We start from the raw sequence: 16,397 nt of genomic DNA, 5'->3' as shown, positions 1-16,397 counted from the left end.
CGAGAAAAAACAGAAAACTAGCAAAACAATGGACTGTAGCCGCTTGTTTGGGACAAACTGCCTTTGTCCCCAACAAAAGAAATCGCATAACATGAGAGAAACAAAAAACAATGTTTCTGTCTCGCTTGCTCTTAGCTTTATAGTCATAAGTGTATTTCTCTCACGCATTACTTGTCATTTTAGTGCCTCCTCTATGGTTCATTCTCACTCTACGGCGTAACTACACGGCAGCTGAAGCGTAGCGACGCGAGACAGCTTAGTTATATTCTTTAGATTATGAAACTGTATGAGGTACCTATAATCGATGAGGTATACGCGATACCGAAACTGTGCGCCTGCGGCACGGGGAAATTTGACCAATCGTCAATTTAACATGTCGCGCCGTGATGCGTCGCCTAGTTTCGCTTAGTGCGGTCTAACCTTTATAGTTTATCTGTGACAGTGGTACGTGAATCGTGACACTGACATCGACATCTCACCTCTCATGCTTAAATCTAAATATTATTATTTTACGCCCGGAAACTAATGAAAATAATAAATAATATAATACATAATTAAATCTTATTATGGATTGGACCAATGCCAAGGTGATAGAGTTTATTGAACTTCTGGAGAATGAACCGACCATATGGAATCCTAATACGAAATCCAATAAAAACAGAACGGCAGTTATTGACGCTTGGGAAAGAATTAAAAATTCATTTTCGCTTCAATGTTCGGTATTTCTTTAGAAATTTGCGGCACGAATTAAGGGGGGGGAGGGGAGGGAAAGGGAGGGGGGAGGTAAGAGGAGACCCCCTATAAAGTGGGGGGGTGAGGAAACCCCCCCTTCTATTTTTTTTTTAATTTTTTTTGAGATTATATTTATACTAGCTTACCGCCCGCGGCTTCGCCCGCTTTGACTTAAACCTAATAAATTATATACTAAAACCTTCCTCTTGAATCACTCTATTTATTAAAAAAAACCGCATCAAAAACCGTTGCGTAGTTTGAAAGATTTAAGCATACAAAGGGACATAGGGATAGAGAAAGTGACTTTGTTTTATACTATGTGGTGATGTAGTTAGAAATACAACGAAGATTATGGGCTTTCTTGACTGCTCCGGCGCTGCAGAACGTGGCGCTTGCCCCCGTGTACCTCGTTGCAGGCAGGAGTTTTCACTCGCCTTCGTAGCTTCGGCTTTTTGGTCGCCTTTGGCGACCAGCCTCAGCCACTCCGGCTCGCTTGACTCTGCCTGCTCCTCAGCACACGCGGGCGCCACGCTCCTCCGCGCCTCCGACTTTTTAAATACACTCTAGTGTATGACAGACAAGTACCACGTGGAATCGGGGTGGACAGATTCGGTTCTGTGATTAACAATTTGTGTGCAATATACTTACATACAATAAAAACATTTTTTTTAAATAATTATTTTTCAAATCTTGTATACATGTTTGATACAATTTACAATGGCAATGAATGGATCCATTTTATTTATTTCCACCCATCGTCTCCACATATTCTATAATATTATCACAGAAGTTTGCTGGGTGGTTATAGTTATCTTTTTTAAAAAATCTTTTTACAACATGCCACTGGAACTCAAATGGGTCAGAGGCAACAAATGGGTTGTCTGGGTCTGAGTGATTAACTTTTTTATGAACATACCCATATTGCCCCAAACAATCATATGCTATGCTCGCCAATAACCCGTATGAATTGTTGTCCCCTCAGCAACATGCTTTTGAATGAACTATGGTTTTTAATATGTACATTAAGACATTTGTTATCTCTTTCAAACACAATTCTTGTAGTTTTGTCAATGTAACTCAAACAATTTTGAACATAATCTCAAAAATTAAAAAAAAGATTTCTCTGTAATTACACGTTTCCGCACGAAAAGCCGCTAATGTATGTTTCGGGGCATCATTATCGATCGATAAAAATTAAAATCGCGCCGAAATTCGTGCCGCACGTTTCTAAAGTCAACCCCAATGTTCTATTGAAGAATTAAAAAGGAAGAGGAATTCTCTAATGGCTGCTTATAGGGATCACTTAAAAAAGCTTAAAGACTCCTATACCACCTGTTCAAGTACGGATGATGTGTACCAGCCAACATGGTTTGCATTTGAAGCAATGCACAGTTTCTTGTGGTCAGTGTATGAATACAACAACCCCAAATATACTGAGGTAAGTAGCACAGCAGTTAAGTTGTATCAGAATGTAAATGACTATTCTATAAATTGTGGTCAAATTTATGGCACATACATTTTTTCCTGGAAGATAGTATAGCTTTGTCATGTTGATTATATTATTATTAATACATATTTGTTTTCCATAAAATGCTAAACACAATCTCCCTTGGTATTCCATCAGCAAATAGGAAGGATATGATGTTAAGGGCAGTTAGGCAAGAATGTTTTCTTGTAATTAATGTAAAGTCAGGTCGCGGAGCAGAAAGAATTTCGTACAATGACATCTTTACCTACTGACAGTGGTCACAAACATTTTTGAATGAAGTGCAGTTTACATGAAATATTTGGAGGAGAAAATGTTTTTTACTAATTTATTAAATAAATGTCCTTTATTCATTTACAATACTTATTAGTTAGTTACATTTTAACGTTTTCAATAACAACGATATATTATATAAAAAAAGTGTGCGTGTACACACATAAGAAGTGAAACTTCTTTATGACCTTATTTTTCAAAAAATAATTTACTATACAGTACAATATTACAGAAATACGTTAGTCTAACACGCGATTTCGATTTAGGCGGATTTTGATTGGACATAAAGAGTTTGAGGTTTATTCTTATAAATTTTGAATTCACAAAATCATAATTGAACACCTGACACCAATCAAGCAAACACAAACCTTAAGCTCTCAGGTTAAAGGTTTACAATCCCTAAGGACGGCGGTCATTGCACCTGTGCGAGCAAGACAAATTATTTTTACAAGGGAGTGACAGTGACAGGTAATAACAGGTTCCCCCCAACGGTCCAGGCCTTGTCGCGGCGGAGGGGCTCAGTAGCTCAGAGTTATGGCCCTCTGAGTGAAGCGAAATTGGACCAGCGAGGGGCTGAACGGCTGGTTTAGAGTCGGGGAGATTCAACCGGCCCGACGGCCAGGGCTAGGTGTGGCCCAGTGGCCGCTGTGTGTGGCGTGGGATGGCGGCCAGAGGTCGTGGCTTGGCGGACCCCGTGTCCACTAGGCAAAGGTGGCGCTGAACGGCAGTTGGGGTTGGAAAGCCTCGACTGACCCGACGGCAGAGGTCCTGTTTGTGGGCCAGAGAGGAGCCGGCTTTTATGCGGCGGTGGATGGCGGCCAGAGGTCGCGGCGCGGCGGGCTAGCTGGTTTAGCAAGCTACGCCGTGCAGCGGAGGGCGGGATCCCGACGCGTCATTGTGATGACGCGCGGAGACTCCTGCAGAGGTGTGGGGCGGCGGCCGCTGTAATACGGCCGTCTGCCAACTCGTAATCCGGTCCGTGGGGCCGGACCGAGGGCCGCCACCTCTGGTGAGGTGGGGGCTGCGAGGTAATCTCTATAAAAGTGCGCCGGAGGGTCTCCCGACGAGTATTTCACACATCGGAGGACCTTCCGGCGTGCACCCTCCGGCCGGACGGTGATGGGGTCGGGGGTTCGGGGGAACGCGGATGATGGAGCGGGGAAAGATCCATTGTCTGCGCGTTGGTGGCGTAAGCCTTCGTTCCAGCAGCCACCAGCGAGGGGGGTTCTAGTGGTGGGCCTGGAAACGGGCATCTGCTGGGCGGGACACGCGGTAGAGTCGTAACCGTTCCCGCAGTTCCGTCCAAAGCAGCGCGATGGAACAGAGTGGGGTTTTAGTCGGTAGAAATCCGACATAACCACGGCTCCATCCCCGGGAGCCGGGGGTATCTAAGAAGATTTCCCCACTATAAAAAAAAAAAAAAGGTAATAACAGGTTAATGTACGAAATTCTTCCTGCTCCCCGACCGGACTTTAGTCAGAGGTATGAATAGGTGATTCTGTCACCACATGTTTGCTATCCAATGTTCCACAACAATAAGGAATTGGGTTTCATCAGTTTCAGTGCTTGGTAGCTGAAAAAAATGTATTTAGGTATAGAAAAATTTCAATTTTTAATGTGATAATAATGTTTCAGGAACACACATTAAAATATGAAAGAACTCTCTCAAGAGAATCGGATGAAGGCAGTGGAAATGAATCAACACAATATGAACGGTGCAAAAAAAGAAAAAAAACTATGAAATCTGAGGAATTATCACAAATAAAGAAGCAAATAGATGAAGCATTCTCTCTTATAGAAGAGAGAAATTTAGAAAAACAGACAGATGAAAATGATTTGTTTGGCCAACTTGTGTCGCAAAAATTAAAAAAGATGAATGAAGATGACAGGCTCATGTTAACTCATGATATACATAACTTAATTTTCAAGTATGAAATGAAAGCAAGATCCAAATTAAGAATGGTCTCTCAGTTAAGCCTGGACTCATAACAGAACATTGAGCATTTGTTCTTTATTGTGTGTATTGCTGTTACATTTTACCAAGCAAAGCATGAAGGCGGACAACATGATGCTTCTATTGCAAAGGATTCAAATGAAAATTTAATGCAAAGAAATGTTACAGCCTCCAGGTAAATGCTCACTCCATGTAAGCATTTAGTTGAGAAGAGTGCATTTGTATGAACATTCATCAAATGAATGATTGAGAAAAGGTACAAGTGTATATCCACCCTAAATCTACAATCTTTACACTCTAATATATGTTTATGAAACAGTTGCTTAAACAACATATGTACCCAACCATATCATTGGGCAATAAAAAAATATATAGGATATAATAATATGATGATTTATATTGATTCATTTTCGAAAATATATAAGTTGGAAAAGAAAATTTATTTTATTTGCTTTTACCTATAAAGTATACTTCACTTTTAGACTCGATAGCTTATTACTTTAACTTCAGTCACAATAGAGAATGTTAACAATATTTTACGTTATTTTATATAATTCAAGCGATTTAAATAAGTATTATAATGGAGAATTTCATCAAATATTTAATGAAATCGATTGAATTGATCGTTTGAAAACTTACGAATTTAACTACGATACTTGGGCTTTAGGTCCTTCTAAACTTGGAAGAAGTAGGGGGGAAGTCCACTACATTTCCATCACATAATGTATATATGTTACAATAATTAATTTTAAAGAACCGCAAGTGGCAGGACTGGAAATTTTAATATGGTCACACTTGCGTAGTATATTTTTCTGTGGTCACACTAAACATTCTGTCAACTTCACAACTTTTTAAATATTATTTGGTTTATTTTAAAAATAGTCGTCACTGGAGTAGGAACTTCCGTATTGTTCTACGTTACGTAGAATTTTGGAAACGAACACCCAAATAAGAATTAAGCAATGACCTACCCTCGTTGTAAACAAAATTACTTACACTTTTCACAATTTGATTTTTCCTTGTAGTAATTTAATAAAATTTATAATCATTTCCTAATTAGTTATCATTTACTTTTATTCGAACCAAAATGTGTGGCCGCACTAGATTGTAAGTACTATCTTTCTTAATCTAATATTGTATATTATAAAGGCGAAAGTTTGTAAGGATGTATGGATGTTTGTTACTCTTTCACGTAAAAACTACTGAACCGATTACAATGAAATTTAGCACACATATAGAGGGTAACTTGGATTAACACATAGGATAGGTTTCATCCCGGAAATCCCACGGGAAAGGGAACTATGCGGGTTTTCCTTTGAAAACGCGGGCGAAGCCGGGGGCGGAAATCTAGTACATAATACATTTATAAAGAATGGTTAAACTATTATCAAAGAGAAGTATATACCTGTGGTAGGTATATAATGCAATGTGAAGGCACTATGTGTAATAATTATTATATTTCTATCAATCATATTTTTTATAGGGCACTAGATAAGGAACAACTTCGCTGTGCTTGCAGTTTTTTGGATAAACATTCCAAAAGCGTTATTAAGCCAGATTATCTTCAGGAACATAACAATGGCAAAGAATACACACCATCAAGTAACATAGCTCCTACAGATGTTACACCAGTGTTAATTTCTTCTAGTAAATTTAAAAATGCTGCCAATACACATAGAGTGTTGAAACCAATGATGTGGGGAATAATACCACCTTGGCACAAGGTAAAACAAAATATCTTTTAACTTTAAATTATGTTTCTAAAGCAGAAGTAATATTTTATGAGGTGTATAATTATTGAAAATCAAATTATTAATTTATATTTTTTCACAGGGTGACTATAAAAATCATAATCTAAGTACAAATAATTGCCGTTTCGAAAATATACTGCATTCAAAACTTTACAGTCCAATATTAAATAATGGAGGTAGATGCATTATTGTAGCAGAAGGATTTTATGAATGGCAAACTACATTAAAAAACAAAGTTAAACAACCATACTATATTTATATGAAACAAGAATCAGATATTAATGTAAGATACCAGATAAGATGTACCTACTTATTTACTTTTCAAAAATAGATATCAAAATATTATCATTATTTCTATAATATAATTTTATATTGTTCCTTAATTTAAAGAAGGGGAATACATATTTGTTTATTGAATAAGAAAACAAGGTTTTGCCTGTGTATCAATTTTTTCCACCTTGCTTTTTATTAAACAAATTTGCTTGTGCAAAATACTCATAGTAACTAATTGGTAAACATCCTTATATTTTTTTTTAATTTTAAGATCAATGATCCAAAATCCTGGAAGAAAGAATTTAATGAGGATGAAGGTTGGAAAGAAATGAAACTTTTGTACATGGCTGGATTGTATCATGCCTGGCAAGACAATGATGTTATAATTTACTCCTATTCTGTAATAACAATGGAATCTAATGAAACCTTTAGTTGGCTACATCACAGAATGCCAGCCATTTTAGATAATAATGAACAAGTTGAAGTAAGTCTTGAAAAAATTGATACTGATTGTAAATTTTGTCCATAAAGTTTCTTTTAAATTTTATTATTTTTATTTTAGGCCTGGCTTGATATAGACAATGTTAATGTAAACATGGCTTTGAAGTATCTGACACAAACTAAGATGCTAGAATGGCATCCTGTATCAACACTGGTTAATAATTCAAAGAATAAATCTTTAGAATGCAATAAGAAAATCTCTATAGAAGATAAACCAAAAACTACACAAAAATCATTAACAGCTTGGTTTTCTAAATCAACTAAAAGAAAATCAACAGAAGAAATCCCACAAAACTGTAAGAAACCCAAAGTATAAATAAAACGATAAATTTTACCTGAAATTTGTTTAATTATATCAGTTTTCTATACCATTGATGTATCAAAAGTATAGAAAGGTGCTACTGTATCAATCATCTCTCACACACTTCATTCTATAGTGTGTATAACTGTGGTACACCTTTAAAAGATATCATAGTTTTATACTATGACAATGTATATGAAGAGTTGATAAAAACACATTAAAATTTATTATCAATGCCTTTTAACTGGCTCTATATAGCATTGTTATTTTTTAATTGCAGTCTTTACAATGATCAAAGGCAGCAGTTAAAAATATATTTAATGATAATGGTTATGCACTATAACACTAATGCAATTTTGTTGACAGGAACTTTTTATTCAATCTCCAACATCTATAATCAATATTTCATTTAGAAACACCTTGGAATCATCAGAAATTATATATACATAGAAACTCTGTAGTTTCTTTTTTTCTTTTTAAATCATACCAATGTACAAACATTTACAATCGTAAAGGATGCCATCTTGCCAGAGAACTGTTCTGTGGTTCTAAAATATGGCATCATATAATGGATGATCCTCATCCATTCATTAATACTATAACAGGTGATTTGAAATTACATCTTTAACATAAACTCTGCTTTACCTATAGGATTGTTATTGCAATCCTTAAATGTTTTCAATGCGAAATTGTTTAAAATCAGCTTCACATCTAATTGTTTTATGATTGTGTAAGAAGTCTTTTATAAAGTTTTGTACTTCATATTCCTCTGTAAAAAAATAACTCAATAAATATAAAAAATATAATGGTTAATAGTATCTAAAATCTAAATATTATCAAATCTTACCAGGATATCTACTGCATTGGTAAATTAATCTTATCAAATGCCTTGCCAAAGCTTTGAATAGTGCCTTTCCCTTAATTCTTCCTTTTACATAGTATGGTGTTAGCAACTTGACAACCCATGGAGTTATGCGTTCCTTGCAACTTGCCACAAATTCTGGTGTCTCATCAAGAGGTGAGACTACACCTTCATCATCACTGTCTTCTCCAAAGAGGTCTGCTAATAGTACTTTTATCTAAAACCAAATAAGATATTAACTGACATTTCTATCTATTTCTTAATATAAAGCTGAAGAGTTTATTTATTTATCTATGCACCATGGGCCAAGTATAATATGATGCACCACTAGTATAATAGACTACACTGAAGCATGTTTTAAAATGAGTTCATAACTTTTTTTCTCAACATATACTTACATAATATATCACAAGTTAAAAATATTATGTTATAACAGGGAAAAGAATGTGTCTAACTACACTTAAAATTTCAATATATATTACCCTATTAAGCTTTGCTCTATTACAATCTCTGAGTTGATCAAGCAGTTCAAAAAGTTTAACTTTTAAAAAATATTCTTCACAGATCCATTTATTTGAAGATGGCTTTTTATGTTTGATAGCCTCAGTTTTACTATTGTCTATTGCATTTTCCAAAACGCCTGTCAAGGTTGTCAGCCTTTCATCCAGAGATTTTATTTGGGCTGCTTGTTCTTCAATTAGAGAGGCTCTGCCTGTATTACAAGATTCGTCTTGCACATAATTATGAGACATTTTTGTACCCTCATTAAATGAAAAATCTATTGAATTGCATAGAATTCCATCGAAAATATCCTCCTCATTTGATCCACCTTCAAAAAGCTTTTCTAACTGCTGCATTACATCTTCTGCATCATTAGATTCGGGCATTGGTGCATTACACTTGACACCTATCTCACAATTCTGAAAACTGGTATCTGGTCCCTTTGTAATTTCTGATTCTTTCAACAAATTATGTATGTTCTGTTGGTTTGGATCCATTAATATCCCTCTATTATGATCCATGGAAAAGGGTTCAGAAAATTTGCGAACTTTTTTTCTTTGGTAACATGTACAAGTGCAAGTACAGTCTTTGGGCATTGTTAAGGAAGTTTGTAATTTTTTATCATTCTCTGGAGGTTTATGAAGACATTCTGATAATTTCTTGTACAGTTTACCATTATTTGTATCACTTTTTAAATCCTTAATCTGAATAAATGAGATAATTAATCATAAGAAAATGTATAATATGCATCATGAATAAAATTGATAAAACATTAATTGATTAAACATACCACAGTGACAATGTTTTTTCTGTACAATTCGACCAACATAGAATTTTTTGCTGCGCTCATTTCTAATATTTTCGCGCACCGCCAAATTGCGCTAGGTAGATATATATTTTTATGCACCAATCTTTGATTCTTTTCGTAATTCAATGATAGTAATTTTATTATTTCTTCCATGTAATGCTTCCGAACCTAAGAAATGTTTATTAGTTAAACAGAATCATCAATTAATAACTTCACATAATTTTGCACCGGTACTTACTTTAGATATAAGAAGATGTGGTTCGTATTCAATATCAGGAAGCGACATTCCCGAAATATCATTGTCTTGAAGCCAATGTTCAATAATTTTATCGGGATCAGCATTATCCATGATAATTTATTATTAATTTCGCAAAATTATAATAATACCACTATTTTGGTTTTTGTTTAGAGTTTAGACATAACAATTTTGTATCAACCCACACCTCTGCCAGTGTCAACTGTCATCCAATTTGTTGCCAACTGCCAAAATATTATGAGCAATTATACATGCCAAAAGATGGCCAAAAGGCAAAAATTTCTTGCTCTGTGGCCTGTGGGCACAACTTGAGCACAACAAATAACGGTCGGTCGTCCTTGATATTTGACGAGTTTGACAAAAAATGAAATTTCAGATTTAGGTTCCACGACAATAGCTAACTACAAAAAAAATTACGACTCTCAACTCGACGCCCTCTAAAGTACAGTTTTACAGACAACATTTAAAATCGTATTGTTGCCGTATTCTTTTATAGAGATTGTTTATATTTTTTGTGACGAATGAAGCAAGGAAGAATGTTATTATGATCTTAAAAAAGTTTTATTTTTTTAATTATATACTCTCTTCGTTTTAGTTGTATAGGGCGTATTCAGAAAGAAAGCTTGAAACTTATAAGCGCTTATAAGCGCTTATCGGCGCTTATAAGCGCTGGTAACCCGCGCAGGAAAATATATGAACATGCGCTTATAAGCGCTGATCGGCGCCGACAAGTTTGTTGAAACTTGTTGGAACTTAATACTCGTGCATTTACCTGTTTAGAATCATTTTAATGGCAAAAATCGTCAAATTTATCATCATTTTACTAAGCAATCATGTTAAATAAGTTCTTTTCCTAATACTTTCATCATTTTTCAACAAGTTTTCAACAAACAAATTTAACAAGTAAGGTAACCATGATGATGGGTTTTTACGGATAGCGACGATAATATATTGCTAAACAATATTATGATGAACATTAAGAACACCATTTTAAATTTTTTTATACTAGTAATGAAACAACACACGACATCGGTATTGCACTCACATATTGTGGTTTGTTCTTTTTTACATTGAAATTTATACTTTTTAACCTAATATTTTTTTGGTTTACATATTTCAGCTTTCCAAAAATGAAATAAAAAGTTTGAGACGATGTTATAAAAGTTTCACTTTAAAAGAAATAAATGGCTGTCCATAGTGCCTATCAAGGGTAAAATTTATCAACATGCCAGAATATGCAGTTTGCATTTTAAGCCTGAGGATTACGGTCCAGAAAAAAAATACCTTTTGAAAAGTGCTATACCTTTTTATTTACCACATTCTTATTACTGCGTCTCAACTGATAAAGTAATTTTAATTATATTATAATTAACCACCATGAAACCATTAGTAACCGTAAGTACAGCTCCTGAAAGACATACGAATTTCTGAGAACTGTAATATCGTTACCACACATCAACACTAGCGATGCAACTCTCCCTTTGGAATATTGAAAAGTTTTAGACTGAAGCTTGAGTAACCAAACGATGTTTTAATGTATGTAGCACTCATTTTAATTAAAAAATCGTAGTATGAGATCAAAAGAAAAAAAAATGAGATAAATATCAAGCGTTATTTAAAACTATCATTCTCTACCAATTAAAATGGTATGTACCTATAAAGATGATAATTATTCATGTACAGTGCGACACAAAAGAGATGAAAATAAATGAGGGCGCCACCGTCGCTCATATAGCAACACTGATACTGTGACGCAAGCGATCTTGATACTATAGAATAAAAATCCAAAAATCTATATATATAATCTAAAATAAATACCGCGATTTAAACCGTTATAATAATTGTTTCATTGTAGCAATAGTGCAAATTTAAGACAAAAATACATTAGTATTTTAATTGACCTACCTAGGTCAAATTTTACTTAAATGTATTTGGAATTAGTTATTTTATAAAAATCGGTCAAGTGCTTAGACTGCAGAGGCACACATAGAATCAAACATACAAACAAACAAGCATACATGCAGCTCAAACACATCACCCTCTTTCTGGGTCCGTCGGGTAGAAAAAAACAAGGCGATTTGAAAACCACATATTTTTATTTTTTTTGTAGATAAATTTTGTACATTAATATAATTCATCAAAATCTAAATATTCTACTCCTTCAAAGGACTGATCATCACTCTGTTTCGAAGTACTGGCAGGAGGGTACGGGGCATCTTCAGTATCTGTAAATATGATACAGTAAATATGATTTTTTTTCTTATGGTTTGATTGATTAATAGATAGATAGCTGTATGAAAACAGTTATCACTATACTATGTAGTAAAATCTAAACTAGGTACTTTATTTGAGGCTGGTTGGATTGGATATAACTTCTTGACTCAAATTGTGCTGGTCGCACTATAAAAACTAGTTTTTGTTTACATACAAATAACCTCAAATTAAATTGCGAAAACGTAATAATCACCATACATACATACATTAAACACTCGTCACTAATGGAATATTCTATTTTACGTAGTACTGAGCAAAAATAAATGGAATCTCACCGGTATATTCTGCTGTACGTTTGTAAACGTTTTCCAAATCAGTCAATAAATTTCCAGCTTGAAATTCGGACAAACACCGAATAAAAACTTTATACACCACATCACGGACACCGCTAAGTTTAACCTTTTTCATGATGTCTCCTTTTTTATTTAAATTTCTTGTTCTAAATAACAATTTTATCTCAATAATTCTCCACTTCACGAAAAAAACAACAAATTTTTATTCAACTTGACAGCTACATTGCCAATTCAGGGTTGCCAGGTAATGAAAAACGAATTAGTTCCAAAATAATTAATTTCATCTCTTTTATGTCGTACTATAAGTTGACCAGTAATATTATAATATAAATACTGTTAAAAATATATGTCGTTATTATTTATAGACCATGATTTTTAGTTTTTTTTATTTCGAAAAATCCTGAATATACAAACCAGTGTGGTCACTCACAGAAAGAGACAAAAAACAACACTGACGTCATTCAAGGTTATATTTTCTTGTGACAAGTTAATGGTCATAGTGCAATCTCCAGTGTAAGATATAAGCTTCTTGTGTTGGACACACAGAACAGTAAGGGCGTATTCAGAAAGAAAGCTTGAAACTTATAAGCGCTTATCGGCGCTTGTCATGTTCATATATTTTCCTGTCAGTGCTGGTAACCCGCGCAGGAAAATATATGAACATGACAAGCGCCGATAAGCGCTTATAAGTTTCAAGCTTTCTTTCTGAATACGCCCTATGAGCGTATACGCACTATGCGGGTAGCCGTCCGGCTGACCGCACAGTGCGCATAGAAATGAATATTACGTACATAATTGTGCTTGCGGTCAGCCGGACGGCTACCCGCATAGTGCGTATACGCTCTAAGAACACAATAGAAGTGCTATAATGTCATAATTAGTATGAAAACCAGTGTGGCCAAGTGTCTTGGACACATCCGTAGTGCTAGTGTCCCAGTCCGTTCTCTGTAATAAGTTTAATATTACTTGCTCTGTGTAAGTATATAGTCTATGGTGTCCGTATCTGAATGTACTTTAAACCTCGGAGCAATTAACAAGCCTGGAGAAGTAACAATTAATTGAACGTTTCTTATATAGTGGCTCTCTTTTATTCAATACCCTAATTAATGCGATAGAAAGAGACAACACACTGTTATCTGCTTGGCATTCAAATCCACATGTAGCCACTTTTTGTTCTAAAAAGGTAGTGCTTGCCTTTACTTTATCGAATACTAAAATATCGATAAATAAAAAAATTAAGTTATAAAATTGCTTGAAGATAATTTAAGATTCGTTTAATTTTGAATTATGGATAGGTAATTATTTCAAATTTTAAGATTCGTTTAATTTGGAATTATTCATTTACGATGCGTATTGACTGCCTTGCATTGTATGGTAGTGGTATATATAAAAAAATATTATTAGTTATTTCGGTTTAGGTTGTTTTTATGGTTTCGTAAAAAGGTACGTATTTTTTCCTGTTTTCATAGATTCATTCATAGAATTATACGGAACCCTTCGTGCGCGAATCTGACTTCCACCTAGTTGATCTTTTTACAAATCAATAGTCGTATCCTACTAATATTATAAAAGCAAAAATATATAAGAATGGACATATTTTGATACTCTTTCACGTAAAAACTACTGAATGAGTTTTTATGGAACTTTACAATTATATAGTTTAAACATCAGAATAACATATAAGCTACAATTTACCACAGGAAAATAACTCATTCCCACAGGAAAAATTGGTACAAGTTTAAAATAAATTGCTTCAAATAAAACAAATAAACATTTATTTTTTTAACAACATTTTATTTCGATACTTAATTACCAAATTACAATATTTATTATTTAAAATAGATGCCACCTTAAACTTGTGGCACAGCATCTCTGCAAAGCACTTTACTTTTCTTCCCGTCTGATTCGAAATGATTTGAACAAGGCCGAGAATGTTTTGAAGGCTTCCAATTTTTCCTGTGCTTAGCTTTAACTCAAACATCTTTTAATTGTTCTCAAGCCAGAAACCTGCAAATAACAATAAAATCCATACTTAAATACCTTTTTTTTCTCCTAACCTAAAGCAGTCATTATCAATGAAGTACTTCGTTCCTACTCAAGTATCGATAATTGCACAACACTATGGAAGTTATATTTTGCATTTTTTCTAAAAACTAAGCTGATTATGATTTCATTTCAATGATTACGGTTAGATAAAACATAGATGATTAAGAAAATAAGGTAAATTAACTTATTTATCATACAATTAACAAAAAAATTGATCAAAACACTAACCTGTGAAATGACAAATTTCTATCTTCGTCCGATTTCACATTACTACGGCTTTTACAGCCGTAAGCAACACAAGCCATGTTATCTTTAGTCAATTGTCTTTTCATAAAATAACAAATTAAACTAAAACACTCGTTTTTCACTTCAAAAATAATAATTAAAATCACCATGCGTCCGTGACCAGACTGGTCACTGAAACAAATTGACATGGGCACATGTAATTTCAAACTGTCGAACTGACATATATCTGTCCTCTTTTTTCGCATGACATTTTGCCATAAGCCAAAAAGGCCAAACTAGTGCTATATTGTTCAATTAATTGTTACTTCTCCAGGCTTGATAATTGCTCCGAGACTTTAAACTGTCAAAATTCTGTGTCAAAATTAATAGGTACGTAAAAATATGTAAACAATACATCAGAAATCTTATTAGAAATCTAAATTAGGTATATCTTAGGAAAACCATGGCTAGTGACGAACATAAGCAATTAGCCCAATATCTAAAAGATGTTCACTCCAACCTTCGTATGAATGCCGTAACTTTAGGAGCAAAAGAAGCATGGACCAGGCACTGTAAAAATAAAGATACATTATTGACTTATGCTGAATATATGGAAAAGTTAGCCACTGTTTTCTGGGAAGAAAATTACGGTAATGAAGAAAGTTTAGCAACGTCTCGTATTCAATGGTCAGTCGAATTATGCAAAGACTACTTTATAAAGAAAGAATATGTTAAATTTAGTGCAAAAGAGTTGGAAATTAGCAAAAAACTTAATATTCAGCTCTCTAATAAAGAGTCATTTGAAGAAACATTAGAATTACTAGATGTAGGTAGCTGCTACAACCCCTTCAGAAGTTACAATTTATTCAATGTTCTAGCCATTGATTTGTGCCCTGCAAATCAGTATGTTAGAGAATGTGATTTTCTAAATGTACACATAGGAAAAGAAACAATAGTGCAAGAAAATATTGTTAAAGAATTGAAACAAGAAGCATTTGATATAATAACATTCTGCTTTCTCTTGGAGTATATACCTAGTTCTGATCTAAGAATAACAGCATGTGAAAATGCATATAAATTATTAAAGCCGGGTGGTTTGCTTATCATTTCAACTCCTGATTCAAAACATGTTGGAGCAAATTGTAAATTAATGAAATGTTGGCAATATACATTAGCTTGCTTAGGTTACACAAGAATTAAGTATGAAAAGTTAAAACATATGCATTGTATAGGATTTAGAAAAGCACTTTGTAAAGATGTGGCTTTAAGGTGGGCAACAATTCATAAAAAACCATACATGGATTATTCAATACATATACCCCAAGATTTTTCCAAATTAGAGCAAAATAATGTAATCCCAAACATACATATATCTCCAGATGATTTTAAGGAGCTTCCTTTTTCAGATTTATAGCAATAAAAAATGGAACAGTTTAATTGTTTTTGTTTTATTTTATAATGCAATATCTTATCCAGTTTATTTTTATTACCATCTGGCCTATGTAAGCATTTTTATTATGTACATAGTTTTAATACCTGTATGCATATTGATTACTGATCCCATATGAGATGAGAGAGATAGAAATTATATAATAAAGACATTTTATCCCTGTCAATAAATAAATAAATAAATAAATAAATAAATAAATAAATAAATATTATAGGACATTATTACACAAATCGACCTAGTCCCACAGTAAGCTCAATTAAGGCTTGTGTTGTGGGTACTAGGCGACGATAAATATAATATTTAATAAATACATATATAGATAATAACACCCAGACCCAAGAACAAATAATTGTGTTCATCACACAAATATTTGCCCTGACCGGGGATCGAACCCGGGACCGTCGGCTCAGT

The 16,397-nt window shown here is 34.0% G+C and overlaps 4 protein-coding genes and 2 long non-coding RNA genes across 6 annotated transcripts; 3 read left to right on the top strand and 3 right to left on the bottom strand.

Moving 5' to 3' along the window:
• The first annotated feature begins 495 nt into the window (after positions 1 to 495).
• LOC149899662 (uncharacterized) lies at positions 496 to 4,861 on the top strand. The gene is made up of 3 exons (XM_090113846.1): positions 496 to 718; positions 1,981 to 2,170; positions 4,127 to 4,861. Exons 1-3 carry the CDS (start codon positions 567 to 569, stop codon positions 4,478 to 4,480), a joined length of 696 nt encoding a protein of 231 aa, XP_089969972.1. The 5' UTR covers positions 496 to 566; the 3' UTR covers positions 4,481 to 4,861.
• A 426-nt stretch (positions 4,862 to 5,287) lies between these two features.
• LOC149899661 (abasic site processing protein HMCES) lies at positions 5,288 to 7,295 on the top strand. Its single transcript, XM_090113859.1, has 5 exons — positions 5,288 to 5,552; positions 5,929 to 6,169; positions 6,279 to 6,479; positions 6,741 to 6,953; positions 7,032 to 7,295. The coding sequence occupies exons 1-5, from the start codon at positions 5,533 to 5,535 to the stop codon at positions 7,284 to 7,286; spliced, it is 930 nt and encodes a 309-aa protein (XP_089969985.1). The 5' UTR covers positions 5,288 to 5,532; the 3' UTR covers positions 7,287 to 7,295.
• Positions 7,296 to 7,299: 4 nt separating this feature from the next.
• Positions 7,300 to 9,886, bottom strand: LOC149899660 (uncharacterized). The gene is made up of 5 exons (XM_090113858.1): positions 9,681 to 9,886; positions 9,425 to 9,610; positions 8,616 to 9,338; positions 8,119 to 8,350; positions 7,300 to 8,040 (listed from the first exon to the last, which is right to left on the bottom strand). Exons 1-5 carry the CDS (start codon positions 9,789 to 9,791, stop codon positions 7,940 to 7,942), a joined length of 1,353 nt encoding a protein of 450 aa, XP_089969984.1. The 5' UTR covers positions 9,792 to 9,886; the 3' UTR covers positions 7,300 to 7,939.
• Positions 9,887 to 11,757: 1,871 nt separating this feature from the next.
• LOC149899659 (uncharacterized) lies at positions 11,758 to 12,568 on the bottom strand. The gene is made up of 2 exons (XR_016457871.1): positions 12,248 to 12,568; positions 11,758 to 11,923 (listed from the first exon to the last, which is right to left on the bottom strand). It is a non-coding gene; the product is annotated as an uncharacterized LOC149899659 (long non-coding RNA).
• A 1,464-nt stretch (positions 12,569 to 14,032) lies between these two features.
• Positions 14,033 to 14,886, bottom strand: LOC149899658 (uncharacterized). The gene is made up of 2 exons (XR_016457903.1): positions 14,540 to 14,886; positions 14,033 to 14,272 (listed from the first exon to the last, which is right to left on the bottom strand). It is a non-coding gene; the product is annotated as an uncharacterized LOC149899658 (long non-coding RNA).
• A 25-nt stretch (positions 14,887 to 14,911) lies between these two features.
• On the top strand, positions 14,912 to 15,969 carry Samtor (S-adenosylmethionine sensor upstream of TORC1). The gene has a single exon (XM_090113893.1). It carries the CDS (start codon positions 15,000 to 15,002, stop codon positions 15,948 to 15,950), a length of 951 nt encoding a protein of 316 aa, XP_089970019.1. The 5' UTR covers positions 14,912 to 14,999; the 3' UTR covers positions 15,951 to 15,969.
• The last annotated feature ends 428 nt before the right edge of the window (positions 15,970 to 16,397 follow it).

This window comes from Colias eurytheme, chromosome 20 (assembly GCF_061535395.1).
Source record: "Colias eurytheme isolate Ceu_HAF_F1 chromosome 20, ilColEury1 Martin Lab GWU primary, whole genome shotgun sequence".
Lineage (NCBI taxonomy): Eukaryota > Metazoa > Arthropoda > Insecta > Lepidoptera > Pieridae > Colias > Colias eurytheme.
Note: the sequence above shows the minus strand (reverse complement) of the source record. Positions and strands in the feature narration are given on the sequence as shown.